Source organism: Marmota monax, unplaced genomic scaffold (assembly GCF_021218885.2).
Source record: "Marmota monax isolate L192 unplaced genomic scaffold, Marmota_monax_Labrador192_F-V1.1 WCK01_AAM20220418_F8-fsc00047, whole genome shotgun sequence".
Lineage (NCBI taxonomy): Eukaryota > Metazoa > Chordata > Mammalia > Rodentia > Sciuridae > Marmota > Marmota monax.
The window spans coordinates 11,177,384-11,198,465 of NW_026692072.1; the positions used below are offsets into that span (position 1 = coordinate 11,177,384).

Genomic DNA, 21,082 nt, shown 5'->3' on the forward strand with positions numbered 1-21,082 from the left:
TTGACAATGAAGGGGCCTGAAGCCCAGAGGAAACAGGCTGCTCAATGTTGGGGCTAAAGCGACAACAGAGAGAAGTCTGTCCTTCGGGCGGCCCAGTAACAGAACTCGCCCTGGGGGCTGACTTCCCAGGGGTCTGGTCCCTGGGAGGGGCGGGGAACCCTCTACGGTTACCGGCGGAATCATCCGCGCATCCTTCTGGGCGCAGCGGGCCTCGGTTGCTGTCAGGTCGTGGGACCTGCCAACCGCGATAACAGAATCCAGGAGCCCCAGGCGGGCTAGGGCGGGGTAGCGGGGGCGGGAATGGCCTTGGAAAGACTGGGAATCAGCTCCCACAACCGGCTGGATAACGCCCCGCCGCCTCCGGGCTGGACGAAGCTAGCTTCGGGTAAGGCTGGCTTCGCGCCCGAGACCCGGGCAGGGAGCAGGAAGTTGTCCCCCTGGGGTGTGGCTCCTGGGTGCGGCGCTGCAGGTGCAACGTAGGGTAATGCGGGCCGGCGTCCAGTGCGCTGGAGGAGGTGAGCGCCAGGTGCCTTCGCAGCCCGGGAGCGCGGACTTGGGCACCGGAGCTGGGCTGGCGGAGGGGACGGTATTTTCCCGAATGGGGTAGGAAAGGGGTGTCGAATTGAGGCTGAGAGCTAGGATCGACCCACCAGAAGGGTCCCGAATGCAGAACCGGGGCGGACGAACTGATGTCTGTAAGAGACAGTGTGGCCTCCGGCCTCTGGAATGTTTCTTGGGCGTCTCGGGCTTGGGAGAGGGAGTGGGAACAGTGAAAATGGGAGGGGGACCGTAATGAGGTCTGGAAGAAATGACCTGCGCTCTGTAGAGAGGCGCCGTGTCGGTATAGGGCTGGTAGAGGACTGGGGGCAGTGAAAAAGGAGGCAGGAGGGCGTAACACGGGCCGGAAAAGTGACCTGGGCTCGGTAGAGGGCCAAGAGGTGTAGAGATGGTGCCAAGACTCTGGGGCGCATCCCGATTCTGAGAGAGGGAGAAGATGGACCCGAACGGAGCCAAATGGGTAGTAGAAGGAGCATCTGGAGCAAACAGTGAGGATGGGCGGGAGAGGGTGGTAGAGCCTCTCCAGGAACGGGGCGAAGCTCAAGCACCCAGAAAAACCTTCCGTGACTGTGAACTGCAGAGCTCTGCGGCAGGGCAGTGAGCTGGGGCGCAGAGGCAGGTCAGACAGGCCAACGCGGGCTCCGGGAGGCTGTGGCTTTAAGAGCAACCCGGGGCGTGCGGGCTCTTTAAGGAGGGGGCTGGGGGCGTGTCAGGAAATGAGCCTGGGCCCGCCTCGCCCGGGAGGCGGCCTCGGACGTCCGGAGGCTTCGGGGCCGAGCCGAGCGGGAGCCCGCGCCGGGGAAGGCGCGCGCGGCGTCCGCCCGGCCTCCACCCACATCCCCAAGCCCTGCTCCCCGAGCGCTTGGGACCCGCGCTGCTCCCCTCCTGCGCCACCCCGCGGCGCGCCCTCGGCGCCGCCTTCGGCCGGCTCCCCACTCGCCGCAGACCCCTCGCCCTCGAGCCCACGCCTCGCTCCCGCCTCCGCACGCGGCCCGCGGCCCTCTCCCCGCCCCGCCCCGCATCCCGGCGCTTCCCCCCGCCGCTCCTGCTCCTCTCCCCCGGTTTCCCCCAGCGACGCTTCCCCACCAGGCCCCAGCCCCGGTCCCTCGCTGCACCGCGGTCCCGGGCTCACCCTCCAGGGTCTTTCTCCTGAGCTCCCAGGGAGGGAGCCAGCGGTGGAGCAGGACAGCTGTGCTCACCCCAAAGCAGAACTTCATCCAGGAGGAAGGAGGCCGTTAGGCCACCCCTATGTGACAAGGGCTGCGCCTGCAGAAAGCAGCAGCTCCCTGCCCTGTCATCCAGGGAATCCCTTCTGGCCGCCCTATGACCCAGCTCTCTGCTACCATGAACAGGGCCCCCCTGAAGCGCTCCAGGATCCTGCACATGGCGCTGAACGGTGCCCCCGACCCCTCTGGAGAGGCCGAGGCAGGCAGCGGGGAGAAGCCCTTTCTGCTGCGGGCACTGCAGATCGCTCTGGTGGTCTCTCTCTACTGGGTCACTTCCATCTCCATGGTGTTCCTCAACAAGTACCTGCTGGACAGCCCCTCCCTGCGGCTGGACGCCCCCATTTTCGTCACCTTCTACCAGTGCCTGGTGACCACGCTGCTATGCAAGGGCCTCAGCACGTTGGCCACCTGCTGCCCTGGTGCTGTGGACTTCCCCACGCTGCGCCTGGACCTCAGGGTGGCTCGCAGCGTCCTGCCACTGTCGGTGGTCTTCATCGGCATGATCACCTTCAATAACCTCTGCCTCAAGTATGTAGGGGTGGCCTTCTACAACGTGGGCCGCTCTCTCACCACTGTCTTCAACGTGCTGCTCTCCTACGTGCTGCTCAAGCAGACCACCTCCCTCTATGCCCTGCTCACCTGCAGCATCATCATCGGTGAGTGATTGGCTGGGGCCCCACTGAATAGGTAGGGCTGCATAGGTAGGGCTGGCATGGGACCCAAACGGTAAAGAGCAACCAACCCTTCCAGGCACCTTTGTCCTAGTTCCCTTGGTTCAGTAGTCAGAGAGGAAGAGCCTGGGGCCCAGAAAGAACACATAACTGCCCAGGGTCATGTAGCAAGGTAGTTGCCCAGTGAGGGCCCGAATGATAATTGCAATAATAATAGCAACAGCGGCAGCAAAAGTGACTGACATACATATCCAGGCACTTTACCCATATTAACTAATACTCATAACAAGGTCGGATTATAACCCACATTTACAGAAGGAAAGCCAGGGCGCGGAGAAGTTCAATAACTTGTTCAAGATCACAACGCTGATCACTGGCGAAGCTGGGATGTGAACGCAAGCGGCCACACGCTTGACCTCTGTAGCATGTTTCCCAAAAGCTCAAGTGTCCTGAGTACCCACCCCACTCTCTTTGTAGAGGACAGTGCATCTTAGTAAATACACCATCACCCTCTGTCCTTGCTAGCCCGGATACCATCATCTCAGACTTGACCCTCAGAAGACAATTACTGATAGTGGTTTTATGCTCTCATTTCACATACAACATCTTCTTCGACTGCCCAGAAGTCCTGTGTGTGGTGGTATCCCATGATCATCTATCTCCATGCAATGAGGAAACTGAAGCTCAGAGAGGTTAACTTACTAGCCCAGGACCACAGAGCCGGCAAGTAACCAAGCTAGGATGCAAACCTGGATTAGCCAGACTCCCAGGCCTATGCTTCCAGTCTGCTCTGTTCTTGAACACTGGAAGCCAGAGCTTTACTGTCCAATTCAGGAGCCACTGGCCACGTGCACATTTAAATTGGTTAAATGAACTTTTAAGTATTCGGTTCCTCCCGTGCAAGGGTTATCACCAGATTCTGCAGCCGCGTTTCCGGTGCTCTGTGGCCACGTGTGGCTAGGGGCTCTTGTGTTGGACAGCACAAGCCGTAGAACATTTCCTTATTGCCAAGGGTCAGGTTGGGCAGCACTGCAGTGCCTCGCGGTCCGCTAGGCTCTGCCACCTAGGAGTGGGATCTTTATTTGCACCTGCTCGGGTTTTTCCTCAGCACCATAACGTGTGGCTTATTTGGCCTACATACTCTTCCCTGGTGTCCCAGAGTCCCCGACTCCGTGCACTAGTGGAGGGGGAAGGGCCCCTCCACACTATCTGTCCTCGAAATTCTCTCCCCTGGTTGAACAGCCATTGGACCTAGGGCTGCTCTGTCTTAGGCCCAAGAGGGGAGAAGAGAGAAGGGCAAGGTTATCGTGGGAGGAGTGGCCAGCAGCCCTGCCCAGGGAACCCCCCAGCCCCTGCTGCCTCCCTCTGGGCCTCACCTCCTCTCTGTCACCCCAGAGGTCTCCACTTAAGTGTCTCTGCCTCTGCCACACATGGCGTGGGGTGGGCCTCCTGGTGGGAGAATATGTGTGCCGGAAGGGAACTGAGCCCAGGTCCCCAGAGTAACCCAAGTGGCCGTTGGCAAGATAGCTGCTGAGAGAGCGTCTGCCGCTGCAAGCCCTGCCCGTATCTGCAGGTCCCCTTCCTTCCTCCTTTGGGAAGTTGTGTCTCAGCTACCACTCGAGGCCCTCCTCCTGGCCTCCCATGTCACATAGAACCTCCAAAGCTCCCTCTGCGGGACAGTCCCCTGGGGTCTGGAACCTTGAGGTTGCAGTCCCAGTTGGCTGGGGGGCTGGGGGTGCTCTGGCTAAGCTGGAGTGGGTAGCCAGCCCTCTGCCCCACCTCGGCAGCCTGTGGGTACCTGTGTGCCGGGGCTCTGCCAAGACAAAGAGGACTGCGTGTCCGGGGCCTGGGACCTAATAGGTGCCTGCCGTCCTTTTTCTGAAATAGGTCTCCCTTTGTTGCCCAGGCTTGTCTTGAACCCCTGGGCTCAAGCGGTCCTCCTGCCTCAGCCTCCCAAGCTGGACTACGGGTGCGCACCAGGCGTTGAGCTGTGTCTCCTTTAATACATGCACCCGCCGTTCAGCCAGCAGCTATTAATTAGTCACTAAGCATGTGCCAGGCTTTGGTGTCACAAATTTGGAAAAGGTAGCCTCAGCTCCCACACTCAGAGGGCCTGGCCATCGTGCCTGGCAGTGATAACAGCTCTGCCCGGGGGGTAAGGGCAGCGATGGGGACCCAGGAGGTGTTTGGGGAACCCTGAAGGAAGGGGAGGGGGGAGGGGGCCATCTAAGCAGACTTTCTGGGGGAAGCCCTGCCTGACGCCAGGCTGCCCAGTTAGAGCTCAAGGGTGACCATGCGGTGCAGGCCTTGGTGGCCCAGGTGAATGAGCCGAATTTTTCTTGACAGCATTTGGGAGCCACAGAGAGGCCTTGCACGTGCCAGGACCTGGGCAGGTCTGTGCCGTGGGAAAATTCCTCAGGTTGCAAGGTTAAGAGTTGGAAGGTGCTGGGTGCCGTGGGGCGTGTCTCTAAGGAGGAGAATCCCAAGCAACTTAGCAGGGCCCTGTCTCAAAATTAAGAATAAAAAGTGCTGGAGATGTGGCTCAGTGGTTAAGTGCCCCAGGTTCAATCCCTGATACCAAAAAAAAAATAAAAAGGGCTGGGGGTAGCCCAGTGGTAGAGCATCCTGGGTTCCATCCCTAGTATCCCCCCACCCACAAAAAATAAAAAAGGGAATAGATTGGTTAGAGTGGGGAATCAAGAAAGTGCCCCAGATCTTTACAAATGAAGGAAACTGGAGCTCAGAGAGGTTAAGTAACTTCTCCCAGGCCACTCAGCTTCTGAAATGCACAGCCCAGTTGGAGGGCAGGTCTCTCTGACAACCAAAGCTGTTCCTGCTACCCCATCTTATTGGCTGCTATGGCAGGAGATGTCATGTGTAAAATCCAGCCCCCACCTTCTGGGAGCATGGGGTCTGGCTGAAGAGACTAGTGTATCAGATGCTTAGCAACCCAGGCCTGGCCAGTGGCTTAAGAGGTCAAGGGCTGGAGGTGTCAGAAAGGATTCCTCCTGGAGAGGCCGACTTTGACCTTGAAGAGTGAGTAGAATCCCTCTGGAAAGGAGGCGTTTTCTGGGGCAGACATGAGGCAAGGACACTGAGGCCCCGTGAGAAGCAGGGAGATTCAGGTGCTTGTGACCCCAGGCAGAGACGGGCTGGAGGGTGCAGCAAGCCAGTGTGCCCGCCCAGGCTCAGTGCAGACTCGCTGTGGGCAGCGGGGAGCTGTGGAGGCTCTCAGAGCAGGAGGTGAGTCTTGGGGTGACTGTCCCCAGATGCCTCAGGCCAGAGTGATTCCAGCTTAATGCTCCTGTGATGAGGTCCATGGAGAAGAAGCCAAGGCCCAGGGTCACCTTAACGCTAAGTGGCATTATCCCAAAGCTGCTCCTTCCAAATGCCCAGGGCCAGCACAGCACGCTGTTATCCTATGGCCTCTTCACAGTGTTTCCGGGGCAGGTTAAAGCTGGGGCAGTGGTCCGTGGAAGGACGTTCCCCTCTGCTGGATAGGGACGGGGCCTCACTCGGGCCTCTCCCCCAGCCCTGGGATTTTGCTGGGGGGAGAAGGGTCAGTGGATTTGTGGAAGGAGGTATGGGGAGGGGGGCGTGGCCAGGGCCACACAGTGAACTGTGAACTGTGGGGTCAGAGTCTGTCCCCCTCCCCTGCCTTGGTCCACGAGGCTCCTACGACAGCACGTCACAGACCAGGTGGCTGAGGAACGGCAGGAGCCGAGTCCCCCACGGTGCTGGAGTCTGGGAAGTTCAGGATAGGAAGGACATGGGCAGAGTCAGTGCCCCTGGGCCGAAGGTGGTGCCTCTGCCGACCGGGCATGGTGGGGCACAGGCCTCTTGCAGGAGAGCACTGTTCCCGTCCCTGAGGCCCCTGTCCCTGAGGGCAGGCCTGCTGCATGAACCTGGGCAAACATTCCGACCACGTGCCCTTCTCCTCGGCCTCCTGGCCTCCAGGTAGCTTTTACTGCCCTGTCCCTTCCGGTGGGCGCTGTGCCACTCCACCTCCGGGTGCTGTCTGCCGTCAGTCCTCACGGTGCTCCTCCCCCTCTGCCCCACCCCGTCCCTCTCCCTGCTGCAGGTGGCTTCTGGCTGGGTGTGGACCAGGAGGAGGCCGAGGGCACCCTGTCCTTTGTGGGCACCGTCTTTGGGGTGCTGGCCAGCCTGTGTGTCTCGCTGAACGCCATCTACACCAAGAAGGTGCTCCCGGCGGTGGACGGCAGCATCTGGCGCCTGACCTTCTACAACAACGTCAACGCCTGCGCCCTCTTCCTGCCCCTGCTCCTGCTGCTCGGGGAGCATCAGGCCCTCCTGGACTTCGCGCAGCTGGACAGCGCCCACTTCTGGGGGATGATGACGCTGGGCGGCCTGTTCGGCTTCGCCATCGGCTACGTGACCGGGCTGCAGATCAAGTTCACCAGTCCCCTGACCCACAACGTGTCGGGCACAGCCAAGGCCTGCGCCCAGACGGTGCTAGCCGTGCTCTACTTCGAAGAAACCAAGAGCTTCCTCTGGTGGACCAGCAACGCCATGGTGCTGGGCGGCTCCTCCGCCTACACCTGGGTCCGGGGCTGGGAGATGAAGAGTCAGGAGGACCCCGGCCCCAGAGAGGGCGAGAAGAGCACCGTGGGGGTGTGAGCCTCCTCAGGGACCTGCGGCCACCAGCCCCAAGGGTGAAGTCGGGGCTGGGACGGCACCGAAGGCTTCCCTGCGGACCCCAGGGTGCAGTGGGCATTGTTTACAGACCAGATCAGAATATGGGGCTGAAAAGGAGCCAGTGTTCCAAGTAGATCAGAAAGTTGCCAAACCTGTCCCCACCCCTGTCCTATTTATGGACACCATACTGAGGGGAGCACCCTGCCCGTCCCCCACCAGGTCCTCTACCTCCACGTCACCCCTGGGGTTGGACAGGGCTGCCACCTCAAGGGTAGTATTGGTGAAGTGAAGTCTCACTGGTACTCAAGGGAGATGGCGTGACCCCAACAGCCAGCCAAAGCTAGTCGGTCACCTCACATCTCCCAGGCCCTGGGCAGGAGGGTAGCGCTGGCCCCGCAAACCAGCCTGTGTTGGGAGGTTGTGGGGATGAGCCCAGGGGGGAGTGGACCAGTGCACCCCATTCTCTGTGCTGAAAGCAGCAAGCCACGAAAGCAGGTGAAGGGTCACCTGTGCCTGTGCCTGACCCTGGGAATGGGCTGGGTCTTGAGAAAGCGCCCACCTCTGTGCCCAGGCTTTGCAGCTTTGGAACGTGAGGGAACCACATGTCTCTTTCAGGTTAAGTGGAGACATGAACAGCTCCCTCGGTCCCTGGGCTGAGATGAACCTGCCTGAGACCTCTGCCCTGGGAGGGCCACTCTGGTCTCCGAGCATCTGGCACAGGTACCTGGCTGAAGTGACAGTCTTCTGGAAGCCACTTCTGCCTCCCCCAACGCCTCCATCCCCGGGAGGGGCAGCGGGGCCAGAGGGGAAGCTTCTGCACAGGCTGCTGCCCCTCCCTGCTCTGAGCCTCTCCGTCATGAAAAGATCAGCACATACACATTCTCCCCTGAGGTCCTCAGGTCCTGAGTTCGGGGTTCACAGAACTTCCTGTCCCTGCCTTGGTCCCCGGGACTCCTACAACAGCACGTCACAAGAGGCAGCTGAGGAACGGCAGGAGCTGAGTCCTCAGTCCTGGAGGTGGGCAAGTTCAAGATAAGGCCGGGCGCCACAAAGTCAGTGTCCCTGGTCGGAGGTGGCACCCCTGGCATAGTGGGGGCACGGGCAAGCCCCCTTGGCCTCTAGTCCTGTACCGGGGGCTGGGCCCCGCCACCTAGGGCCTCTGCACAAACCACCAGACCAGAGGGGGCCCCTCGCCACAGCCTCAGGGTTCCTTGCACTGCCCTGTCCCTTCCACTGGACATTCGCACCTCGCGCCTCCTGGGGTGGTATCTGGTGTCGTGGGAACAGCAGCGGAAGGCCAGCGTCCCCTCCAGCCCCCACGTCCCAGGCGGTTCTCATGAAGTTGGTGGGCCGTCACCCCAGGCTCTGGGCGCTTTAATAAAAAGCCAGCGAAAGCCCCCCTGTGTGTGCACCGAGGGCGAGGCCACACGTCCCCAAGGAGACTTGGGAGCATGGCCCTGGGAACAAAAGCTCTTAGGACAAGGGGTGGGTCCAGATCCAGGGTTCCTTGGCTCCTTCCTGGGAGGTGCGGGGCCAATGGCTGCTGCCTGGGGCTCTGCTTCCGTCACTCATCTTCGGTGCTCCCCTACCCAAGGTGCAGGCCATCTGCCCCCCATTTTACACACGAGGACACTGAGGCTCAGAGGGTCACAGGAAGGAGGAGGCAACAGGATTCAGAGGGGGGCTCCGCTTTCCATAGTGCTGAGCTGCGACCCAGCACCTACTGTCTCCCTGACCCCCGCCCAAGTCTATTGAATCCGCGGGTCAGGGCTGACCTGTGACTTGCTCAACAGAAAACGGATCACTCAGCTTCTAAGGCCTTCGTTAAGCCCAGAGCTTCCACTGCTGCCTGCTTCCCACCTGAGGTCAGCGGCCCCTCCCCCACAGATGAACACAGCCACGCAAACTCCGTAGGTGAGACCAGCAGAGGGACCAGCCAGTCAGCCACAGAACCTGAAGAAATCGTCGTAAGCCTCTAGATTCTGGGGTTTTTTGCAGCAGTAGTTAACTAATCCGTAGGTGGGACAGAGTTCTGTGAAGGAGACAGGTTTCAGAAGGGCAGGAGCCAGCATCCTGTGGCCGGCAGCAGCAGGAGTTCACAGACCTCCAGCCGGAGCACCCAAGAATCCCCACAGCTCACTTGCAAGGTCATCCCAGCCCCTGAAGGGCAAGGCACCCCACTTCCGGGCAAGGACAGACCATTGCTGGAGGGTCTATGGGTAGGCCCCAGCAGCCCCCACGACCCTGGAGTGTTCCTTGTGGTGGACACTGATGGGTGAGAAATTGTGACCCAAAACATTTCGATTTTTTTTCCTGATTTGATATTTCTTTGTCCAGAAAATGCTGTTTGGTTTTGAATTTGCCCGAGCCCTTTATTCTGAATTGAGGAAACTAAGGTATAAAAAGGTTAAAAGAATGGGCTGGGGATGTGGCTCAAGCGGTAGCGCGCTCGCCTGGCATGCGTGCGGCCCGGGTTCGATACTCAGCACCACATACCAACAAAGATGTTGTGTCCGCCGAGAACTAAAAATAAATAAATTAAAAAAAAAAAAAAGGTTAAAAGAAGTTTCTGAGGTCACAAAGCAAATGACTGGCTGAGCCCAAAGTAGAACATGTGTCTCTAAGATGCTGTGTTTGCTCAAGGTCACGTGGCTGATTGGCTTTGAGTTATTATTTTTTTTTTAATATTTACTTTTTAGTTTTTTAGGTGGACACAATGTCTTTATTTTATTTTAATGTGGTGCTGAGGATCGAACCCAGTGCTTCATGCATGCCAGGTGAGCGCGCTACCACTTGAGCCACATCCCCAACCCTGTTTTTTAAATTAAGCAAACACTTAACCTTTCCTAGGTATGAGGCACTGTTGAAAGTATTTTTACAAAATTTCAATTCATTTGATCCTCCTGACAATCCTATTGAAAATGGGTATAATTATCATTTCCTATCTTACAGATGAGAGAAACTGAGGCACAGAGAGACTGAGTAATTTGTCTGAGATCACACAGCTAATAAGTGTCAGAACTAGAAGTTAAACCCAGGCAGCCTGGCTTTCAACCAAAAAACCATGGTGCTTCCCTAGTATAAAAAAAATATATTATTTGGGGGTTCTCTATCATAATAATCCCATAATATAAATGAAGATAAGAGAATCTAAAGGTGAAAAGAGTCCAAGTGTTAGGGTCAAAAGATCCAGACTCAAAGCATTCACTAGCTGTGTGGGTGTAGCCAAATCACTTACCCTCTCTGATCTTATTCCTCATATGAAAGAAAGGAAAGTTGTTCTATATTAAGAGAGAACATGGTGACTTAAGGAATCAATATATGTGAATTTTAGTTGCCAGATGGGAAAACTGAGGCCCCACAGGGTCAAATGACTTGCCAGTACATGACAACAGAGCACAGCACCCCACTCTCCTGGTCCACCTCGACTGGCCAGCTTCCCATTGCTACCCTACGGATGAGGAAGCCTGCTTGGTCCCAGTGTATCCCCCAAAGTTGAAAACTTAATCCCCAGTGCAAGTGTGGAGAGGTGGGGTCCCCTGGAGGTGTTCAGGTCCTGGGGACGGAGCCTTCCTTAGCGGATTAAGGTCGTGACTGCAGAGTTGTTATTTGGGGAGTAAGTTTCTTATAAAAGCAAGTTTAGGGCAAATAAAAAGCAAGTTCAGTGAGCTGGCATGGTGGCGCACGCCTGTGGTCCTAGCAACTCGTGAGGCTGAGGAGGAGCCTCCCGAGTTCAAGACCAGCCTTGGCAGCTTAGCAAGACCCTGTCTCAAAAGGAAAAAAAAAGAGGGGGGGCTGAGGCTGTACGTAGCTCAGTGGTCAAGCACCCCTGGATTCAATCCCCAGTACCAAAAAAAAAGACCCTTGTTGCCCCCCCATCTCCTCATCCTCCCCCACCCTCCCTCCCCCTGCCACAGGGTGAGGCAGGTGGAAGGCCTTCCCCCGAAGCTGGCCCCCTGACATCAGAACGACAAGAAATACATCTCCATCCTTTGTAAATTAGAGTCTCGTTGTTCCATTGTCGCGGGACAAGGACACCTCTCCCCAGACACCGTCCTCACCCACCAGCTCTTTGGCTTCTGTGAAAAGGCTAAATTTAGGACCTGAAACCAGCTGAAATGGGGACGCAGAGCCTGCTGTGTAGAAGCAGCTGGTCCAGGTGTGGGTGTGGGGGAGGGAGGGAGAGGGCTGTCACCGACACCCAGTGGGACATCGTGGCCTTGGAGCTGGGGATGGGTTTGGAAATCAGTCCAGCCCCAGATTCTCTGTCCAGCCCCGGGCTCTGGGGAGCCATGTGATGGGGCAGAACGGGCCACAGTTACCCAGAACCCTCCTTCCGGGCCAGTGACCCTCACTGAGCATGACCATAAGAGTCTTTAAATATGACTGTGGTTAGTTACTAACATGAGTTGAGCACTCACTGCGGGCCACGTGCTATTCTAAGCGCTTGACGTATTTACACCTGAGACAGAATCTAGTAATCTGGAACCTGGGTTAGTCAGCTGTCCGCCACTGTGGCCAGATAACCAACTTATACAGGTTTACTCTGGCTCACAGTTTAGAGGCTCCAGTTTGTGGCAGTGGGCTCCCTTGCTTTGGGGCCTGTGGTGAGGCAGGGGGTCAGGGGTCAAAACGGCTCAGCTCCTGGCCAGGCAACAGCAGAGAGACGAGGGGACTGGGGTCCCACAATTCCCTTCAAGGGCACGCCCCTAGTGACCTAAAGATCTCCCACTAGGCCCCACCTCTTCAAGGCTCCACAGCCTCCCAATAGTGCCTCCCTGGGGGGTCAAACCTCTCTGGGTGGATAGCAGAATCCCAGTTCAGCCATCTGTTAGCTGGGTGGCTTCATGTGAGCAGAGTTAACACCTCTGCAGCCCAGTTTCCCAGCCATTTCCAAGCTATGTGGCTATGGGCCAGTGACTTGACCTCTCTGAACCTTGCTTGCAGAGTGATCGTTCCTATTCCAGAGCTCAGTGCAGTGATTGGATGAGATTTGCATGTTGTATGTGTGGCAAAGGATCTGGGACACAACAGCAGATATGATCTCTAGATGGAAGTTCACAGCAGAAAGAACGATGAGGCTCGGTCCCTGAGGCTATGTGGACCTGCGGATCCAGCCTGAGACCTGCCAGAGTAGCTTCCAGCCTCCTGGGTGGGAGAGCCGTGCTGGCAGGAGCTAGAGATGCCTGGGCACTATTGCTGCATCCTTTCCAGCCACCCTCGACCACTAAATGCCTCTCCGCTGCCTCCCTCCTTTGTCAGTCTCAGGAGAGATGAAACTATTTATCACAGCAGAACATTCCTAATGAAAACACGCAGTGGGACAACTAGTGATATCCATGAGAACCAGCTGGATGGAGACTGCAATGGAGTGGACAGTTCTACACAAGGGAACCACTGCTCAGCTCCCATCGGGTCTGCCACTTGGGCATGTGGGTCTTGTCTTGGTCCATTTTGTGTTGCTATAACAAAATGCCTGATATTGGATAATATGTAAAGAAAAGAGGTTCATTTGGCTCATGAGTCTGGGGGCTGGGAAGGTCCAATAGCATGGAATCTGGAAAGGGTTTCCTGGCTATGTCACAACATGGTAGATGGCATCACATGTGAGAGTGGCCTGGTGTAAGAGGTCACACAATCAGGGAAGAAACAAGAGACCCAGGAGGCCAGGCTTCTTCTTTTATAACAACTCCCTCTTGTGGGGACTGACCTACTCCTGCCAGACCTGGCCCACTCTGGAGACCAGCATTAACCCCTTCAGGAGTGCAGTCGCAATCCCAGTCACCTTCTGCGAGACCCTGCCTCCCAAGGGTCCCACCACCTTTTGGTATCATTTGGGGACGAGCATTTTGCGGGGGGGAACCATGTCCAAACCATAGCAGATCTATTTTGCTAGAACTTCTCGTTTTTCAAGAGGAACCAGAGACCTGAAACTTTCTGTGCAGTCTCCTGATTTTTTAAAATAAATTTTAGGTGAACATATTGCCTTTATTTTCTTTTTATGTGGTGCTGAGGATGGAACCCCGTGCCTCTCGTTTGCTAGGCGAGCACTCTGCCTCTGAGCCCCACCCCAGCCCTCAGTCTCCTGATTTTGATCAAGGTTCCAATGTTTAAAATGCCTTCTGGGCTGGGTGGCGCCTATGCGGCTGGCTTCTGCTCGGGCCACTGTTTCGCAATTTCTTTCTTAGTATTTAAATCCCTTGGAAGCATATCACACCTGTGAGAGGTGGAGTAGGCACAGGACCCATGGGGCAAGGCGACAGCATCTCTGGGAACCAGGAGCTAGTGAGATTGATGATGTGGCGTCGGTTGACAGGTCGACCCATGCCGTCTTTCTCCGCCTCCCAGGCAGCAGGCTTCCCCTAGGGATCTGTCTGGCTGCTTCCAGGATTTTCCAGAAGCATGAGGAGGGTAATAATCGCAGGCCCTGGGTGTGGGAAAGGCTGTCCTGTCTCTCTTGACTGGGTTCTTAACACTGTGCAGGGCAGCAGGAGGGAGCCCAGAGGGGTTCTGTGGTTCTTTTGCTAGTGCTGATAATAACAGCCAAGAGCAATAATAATAGTGACAGCGCCTTCGGTTACTGTGAGGAATTCTTGCACAGGGCATCGAGGTGTATTTTGAAAGGGTGAAACAGTGACTTCTGTCCTGCCAGTTTCCTCCCCCAGTTTCCCCAGGCTCACATTAGCAGGAAAGAAAGACTCCACCAGCCGGTATGGGTACTCTGGCAGCCATCGCTGGGCATTTATAGATGACCGCCTGTTCCTGGCCAGAGACCCTCATTTTGTTCAGAAGTCAGAGGACCTCTTGCCTCCTTGAGGCCAGGCCCTGCCCCAGCCCCATGGATGACTCATGATTGGTCTAAACTGTGTCAGCAATTCCTACATATTGGCGGGGCGCTTGTGTGATTCTGACCGGTGAGATCCGAGGGCAGGTATAAGGGGGGTCTGTGCTTGAAGATTTTCCTCTCGCTTACAAAGGAACTGGAGGAAGGGTTTAGTAGGGTGCCTGGAACTGTAGTGACCTTTTTGCTGCTACAAGGATAGTCAAATCCTAAGGTTGATGAGCCACAAAAGGGCAATTGAGTGCCCGGCCTGGGTTCACGTCACTTAGCATCCTAGTCTTCTAGTTTCTCAGGTGCTCAGTACACCCAGGTGCCACAGGACCTTTGTCCATTCTACTCCTTCTACCTGCAGGACTATTCTTCCCTTCTTCCTAGTTAGCACCTCTTGCCCCCTCAGATCTTAGATCCAATGATATCCAACAAAAACAAACCCAGACTTAGATAGGGAGAGACTTCAGTTGGAAAGAGAGACTCGGACACTGTGGCTCTCCTTAACGACGCTGTATTGCACAGTTGTGATTGGCTGAGCGAATAGATCTTAAGTGTTTCTGCCACAAATAAGAAGGTAACTCTATGAGGCGATGTACAGGCTAATTGTTTCAATCGTCATCATCATTTTACAACATATTCATATATCAAAACATCCCATTGAACACCTTACATGCATAAAGATTTTCATTGTCGATGAGGCTTCAATAAAGTGCAAAAGGAAAGATGGGGGGGGGGAGAGGAGGAGGAAGGGGAGATGTTGCCATAGAGAGAATGTTCCCGGCTCAGAAATCTACAAAGCATCTTGGAATCAAGCAGAAAAAGGTTCTTTCTTTTGCAGGTGATGCTGGAGCAAGCAGAAGTAAGAGGAACCTTTTTAGAGAAGTGGAGCATGCAGAGGAAGATGGCCCGTAGGGACTGAGTGGAAGGGTCTCCCTGTGGGGAGCTGTTCCCAGCAGAAGGTGGCACAGGAGGCACATTCCACTCCCCTTTTGCCCTCGCTCAGGGTCAGGAGAGCAGAACTCACGAGCCTACGGGAGAACCCCGGGTACACTTTGATTAAAAAAAAAAAAAAGCCGAGATTAAGAAATGGGCAACTGAACACTTGGTCAACCAAACCCTCAGTGAAGCCCTTCCTCATCCTCTCAACTTGAACCCCGAAGCCACACTGCCTGGATTCAAGTCCCAACTCCGCCACCTACCAACCCTGAGACCTTGGACAGATTCCCCAGCCTTTCTGTGCTTCTCTGCATGATGGTGTTAATAAATATGACCCATCTCCTGAGTCACCGTGGAACTGAATGAGTTGAACAGGTCCCTGGTACACAGTAAGTGCCTAATGAACATCAGCTGTCACCATAGGGTCCCTGGGCCTTCAGAGAGCTGCACTCAAGCCCCTTGCCAGCAGGACCGAGGCCTCTCTGGCTCATGACCAAGCTGGTAGGGTGGCTGTTGCTAGAAGGTTCTTAGTAAACATTTTGAATGAACACCAGCTTGCAAGCCACGGAGAGCAGCACTGAAAGAAAATGAAAGATCATGAGCCCTTTGGGCCAGCAGTAATTTGGTGAGAGCCCCAGGAAATCCTGTGATTCACCAAGATCTGCCAGTTGTCCAGGGAGCCAGCTTCTCTGGCCTGCGCCTCTGGCCAGTGGAACCCGTCCCCCAATGGAGATTTCACTTGCTCTTCCAGGGGAAGGAGGCCTTCTGCAAGGCGGCCTGAGTGATGGGGCCTGGAAGGGAACGCTGTTTTGCCTGTTGGGCAGGTCTGCTTCCCGCCCTCGTGAGGAGGGCCCTGCCTCTGCTGTTCCTGTGCCTGGCTGGCTGGGGGACTTGTTTGGGCTCTGTAGTTCTGGTTTTGATTGACCTGAAGTTTTTAACATCAATTTATCCATCCCCCCACCTTTTTTTTTTTTTTGGTACCAGGGATTGAACTCAGGGGCACTGGACCTCTGAGCCACATCCCCAGCCCTATTTTGTATTTTATCTAGAGACAGGGTCTCACTGAGTTGCTTAGGCTCTGTTGCTGAGGCTGGCTTTGAACTTGTGAGCCTCCTGCCTCAGCCTCCCAAGCCACTGGGATTGCAGGTGTGTACCACTGCACCTGGCTAATTTATCCTCTTTTTGTTCCTTATTTTTGGCTCCTTTATCAGTTTAAGCACCAGAAGAAGAAAAAAAAAAAAAAAGACACACACACACACACACACACAAAAAAAAAAAAAAAACTCAAGGTGGCTGAATCAGGAGTCATGAAACTTTTTCTGTCCAGGAGTCGATGGTGACTATCAGGACTTGGAGCTCCTAAGCTGCAGCTCTACCTTCGTGACTCAAAAACAGCCTTAGGCCATCTGTAAAGCAATGTTCGGGGCTGTGTTCTAATAAAAATTTATTTGCAAAACAGGTGGCAAAAGATTCCAGTTATATGAAACGTCTGGAACTGGAAATCTCTAGAGGCAGAAAATAGCTGGGCGGGCTGCAGGTGGGAGGTGAGGAAAGATCTGCTGAAATTACCTCCTGGGGGTGGTTGCCCAGCTCCGTGACTATTATAAAGGGTGCTAAAGGGGGGCTGGGGTTGTAGCTCAGCGGCAGAGAGCTTGTTTAGCATGTGTGAGGCACCAAGTTTGATCCTCAGCACCACATAAAAATAGAAGTATTGTGTCCATCCACAACTAAAAAAGTATTTTTTTAAAAAGGTGCTAAACTGAACACGCAAAATGGGTACTTTTTTTTTTTTTTTTGGTATAAGTCTTTTTTGGTAAAGCTGTTTAAAAAGAGGAGCTCACCAGGACTCCGAGGAGCACTATTCACAATAGCCAAAAGGTGGAGACAGCCCAGATGTCTGTCTCTGGATGAACAGATAAACTAAGTGCCAGATATCCACACGATGGGACGCTTGCCTGTGTCACTCATGACAGGGATTCGTTGCGAAGCTAGAGGGCATAGGATCATCTCTCCACGTGACCTCTGCTTGTGAGCACGAACCGGATGAACTTGCGCCAGTGTAGCACAGCATGCTGCTCTCCAGTGGTCAGTTTTTATAAGTAGGCAGAGTACACTCCAAAATAAGGAGGGAAAGATGACATAATGGATACTCAAAGCAGGAGCAGTCCCTTGTCCTCCTCAGCGAGTGTGATGACCGCAGGCGGTTGCACGTCCTATGGTTTTACAGAGCCGGTGGGGCTGCACGTATGTCAACACCAGCATTACCACAGACGGGTAAGTGACGCGTTGTGCCACCAAGTTACAAGGATGACAACGTCACGAGGTGACAGGAATCTTTCAGCTCCCTTTTAATCTTCTGGGGCACCCGTGGTACAATAGGCAGCCCATTATTGACCCAGACATGGGGATTTGCATTAGCCAGCCCCAGAAATCCCAGCACAGGAACAAACAGGCGCTCCGCCCCCGTTGGCAGGTCAGTGGACTTCCCAAGGACTGAACTTAACACTACTTTTGTGTGGGGGGCGGTGCTGGGGATGGAACCCAGGGCCTTGTGTACGGGAGGCCAGCACCCTACCAACTGAGCTCTCTCCTCAGCCCATATACTCTTATAACTGAAAAGTACATTCTGTTAAACAAACAGAAGCCCAGGGGTAACGCCGGCCCTACCATCTCTGGGGGCTTCTGGCCCACTTCTGCTCAGAGCCCCCTCCTCCTGGCCCTTCTGGGGTCTCAATTCTGCCCTTGAGCCCTAGCACATCCATGTTGACTCCCTCCAGGACGAGCCCAGAGGTTCCCAAGCGGAGGTCATTTGACAATTTCTGGAGACATGTGGTTGCACAACCCAAGTGATCCCAGGGTTCCGCAATGATTGTTACAGCATCTGGTGAGCGGGGGACAGAAATGCTGCTAAACATCCCAACATGCTCAGGATGCAACAAAGAATGGTCTGATCCAAAATGCCAAGGTGGAGAAGACCACGTGCCTGAGCCAGTAATAATAACAGGATCCCCCTAACCACCACTCTCGGAGGGCCTTCCAGAGGCGGGGCACCAGGGGACGAGCACTGCACCATTTAGCAAATGAGAGCCATCCAGCAGCCCTAAAAGTGAGGTCAAATGGTGATCTCTATTTTGTAGATAAGGAAACTGCAGCCCAGAGAAATGAAGTACTTTATCCCAAACCACACAGCAAGTATCAGAGCTGGAATTCAAATCCAAGTCTATTTGATTCCAAATCCCATTCAAACTCCCAAGGGACCTGCAAATACGCATCACTCCCTCCTCCCTGGAGTTAGAGTAGGTGCTCTTTTCTTGGGCAAGAACTTGTGGAACTTCTGGGCCTTGTTGTTGGGGTTGGAGCCCCTCCTTCCTCCTGGGTTTGCCTTCTTGGTTTGTCCTACACCCAGAATGCAGACGCCACTGCCCCAATCAGATCTTGACCTTCAAGGGAGGAGTTAAGTGCAGCTTTCCTGAGTGGTGAAAGCCACAGAGTCTCAGCCCCAGGGGATCTGCAGGCGGCCTCCAGCCCTCTTCCCGAAGGCCCCAAGTTCCAATGGCTGCTCCCTGGCTAGAAAGGCAGGGCCTCCCGCTCCGGCGCAGTGTGCTGGGGCAAACATGTGGCCCATTTCCTCCGCCCTTTTTGCTCAAGGTCTGCAGAGGTCTCAGAGACCAGGTCCAGCCTCATTCAGTGTCAGCTCCTCCCTGACAAGAAAGAGGCCATTGGCTACTACCTTCCTCCAGTGGAAGCCTGCGTGTGTTTTCAAGAGCTGAGATCCCACTTGTCAAGCCTCCTCCCGCCACGCCTAGGGCTGCTCCAGGGAGCCATAGTTCCTCACAGGAGCTGGTGGCCAGGGATGAATTGACTCTGCAGAACACAAGACTAATGGGCCCCACTCTCTTCCAGAGAAGAGAGGGACAAATGAGAGAGGCTCTGAGCTCACCTCACCAGACCCGACCCCCACCTTCCTTTCTGAAACCTCTACATTGATGCACAGCACGCGTGCAGGCGAGCAGACGGATCGTAGCCACACACGTCCTCATGGACACCACAGAAGGAGCACATCTGGGTGAGCACCATCCGGGTCACAAAACAGAACATTAGCATCTCCCCAGAAACCCCGCCGGGTGCCCCTCGCTGTCCTGCCCCTCCTAGTCCATGGCACCCAGTATCCTGAGACCAACACCATAGTTTTTGTTGTTGTTGTTTTTAATATTTTTTAAGTTGTAGTTGGACACAATACCTTTATTTTATTTATTTTTATGTGGTGCTGAGGATTGAACCCAGTGCCTCACGCATGCCAGGCAGGCACTCTACCCCTGAGCCCCAGCCCCAGCTGTTGCTGGGTTTTAACTTACAAATTTAAGTTCTTTTGAACATGGACACCTATAGATTCGTGTATTTAAAACATTGTAGGTACTGACCCAGTGCACGCAATTCAGGAAAACAAAGGACCCAAGGAAACACTAAATTTGCAAATAATGCAGATTTGATTTGGAAACAATGTTTTTGGACCTTAGAATTTCTGAGTAGAATATCTGACTTTTAAAAGTCCTGTGCTTGGGCTGGGGTTGTGGCTCAGTGGTGCAGCCTTACCTAGCATGTATGAGGCCCTGGGTTCCATCCTCAGCACCACAAATAAACACATAAAATAAAGGTCCATCTACAACTAAAAAAAAAAAAAAAAAGTCCTGATCTGGGAATGGGGATGTAGGTTATTGGCAGAGCACTTAGAGCACTTGCCTAGCAGGAGCCAAGTCCCTGGGGTCAATCACCAGTACTGCAAACCAAAAATAAATAAAGAAAAGTCTCTATTGAGGCTTATTGTGCTTCCATTTACGATGCTTTGTGATTTTTCTAACCATGGCTTTGTTGAGATACATTGAGTATTCTATACAATGATCCACTGTCATGATTTAGATATGAGATGTCACCCAAAAACTCATGTGAGAATTCAAGAATTTCCAGAAGTGAAATGATTATGCGCGGTGTAACCTACCCAGTGGATTAATTCACTGATGTGGATTAACTGGCGGATAACTGTGGGCAGGCAGAGTGTGGCTGGAGGCAAAGGCCACTGGAAGTACGACTTTGGGGTTTATGTTTGGCCCTTGGTGAGCGGAGCTCAGCTCTCTCTGTGCTTCTTGGTGCCACGCCCATCTGCCATGATGCTCTGCCTCCCCTTGGGCCAGAGCAGTGGAGCTGGCCAGACATGGACTGAACCTCTGAAACCGTGAGCCTGAATAAACGTTCTCCAAGTTGTTCTTGTCAGGCATTTTGGTCACAGTGATGCAAAGCTAACATACCCAGTTCAAGTGTCCACTCCCATGGTCTCAACATAGCCACAGGGTTGTAGAACCATCACCACAATCAATTTTAGAACCCCATTTCCTCCTCAGCCCTCGCAGCTCTAAAAACCACGCTCTGTCTTTGTGGATTTGCTGTTAGACCAGGACGCAAGAAAAGACCACCGACTCCAATTAAAATCAAATTAAAGCAAGCTGATTATTTTGACCGGCCGGGCTGCCTCTCCCTCCCAAAACGGCGGGAACAAGACAGCACCCCAGCTTTCCTGCAGCCCAGCTTTATAGCCCAGAAAGTTACACAAAGGGGGGTTACAGATAACAGAACTCTGACGAGCATAACACTGATGGTAGTTTACATTTTTTGCTGGCCCCAACATCAGAATTTATGAGGACCATTAGAGCCTCAGAGAGGGTCGTTATCTGGCCAGGGAAGGCCAAGATTTGTGAGGCGTCACTAAGGTTTCAGAGAGGGCTGCTCTCTGGTCAGAGAGCCAGGCATGGGTGAGTTCAAGGCACGGGCAGGCATTCCAAGCAGGTTCAGAATTTTCAGTAATTTATAGTAAAGCCAAAATTATCTTTTCATGGCTTTGTGGTGAGATGCCCAATTTTAAGAAAAGATCATTGCCTACTATGGACATTTCATAAAAAGGAAATTCAAAAATGTGTGATCCCTTGGGACTGGCTTCTTTCACGAAGCATAACTGTTCTCAAGATTCATTCACGTTGAAGCCTGGAGCACTACTTCCTTTTTATTGCTAAATGATAGTCCATTGAATGGATATACCACATCTTATATACCCATTCATTGGATAATGGACATTTGGTTTCTCCTTTGGCTAGTCACACCACATGCTAGTTTTGCCAGGCTGTGACTTTATATAGCATACTAGACACATGTGA

The 21,082-nt window shown here is 54.1% G+C and overlaps 1 protein-coding gene across 9 annotated transcripts; it reads left to right on the forward strand.

The window, feature by feature from the left end:
• Positions 1 to 285: 285 nt before the first annotated feature.
• Slc35c1 (solute carrier family 35 member C1) lies at positions 286 to 15,225 on the forward strand. Of its 9 annotated transcripts, XM_058583546.1 has the most exons (5): positions 1,362 to 2,440; positions 6,537 to 7,831; positions 8,011 to 8,128; positions 8,905 to 9,888; positions 12,059 to 13,091. In XM_058583546.1, exons 1-2 carry the CDS (start codon positions 1,882 to 1,884, stop codon positions 7,091 to 7,093), a joined length of 1,116 nt encoding a protein of 371 aa, XP_058439529.1. In that variant the 5' UTR covers positions 1,362 to 1,881; the 3' UTR covers positions 7,094 to 7,831; positions 8,011 to 8,128; positions 8,905 to 9,888; positions 12,059 to 13,091. The 9 variants fall into 9 exon arrangements, with proteins under 9 accessions (XP_058439541.1, XP_046312597.1, XP_058439529.1 ...); XM_058583558.1 differs by adding an exon at positions 286 to 385 and having other exon boundaries at positions 1,911 to 2,440; positions 6,537 to 9,888; XM_046456641.2 differs by adding an exon at positions 460 to 515 and having other exon boundaries at positions 1,911 to 2,440; positions 6,537 to 9,888.
• The last annotated feature ends 5,857 nt before the right edge of the window (positions 15,226 to 21,082 follow it).

Bases quoted from the DNA above. Each gene is read 5' to 3' on its own strand.
- Slc35c1 (XM_046456604.2), top strand. From the start codon at position 1,882: ATGACCCAGCTCTCTGCTACCATGAACAGGGCCCCCCTGAAGCGCTCC. The intron at 2,441-6,536 runs GTGAGTGATTGG...TCCCTGCTGCAG, and splicing joins CACCTGCAGCATCATCATCG to GTGGCTTCTGGCTGGGTGTG.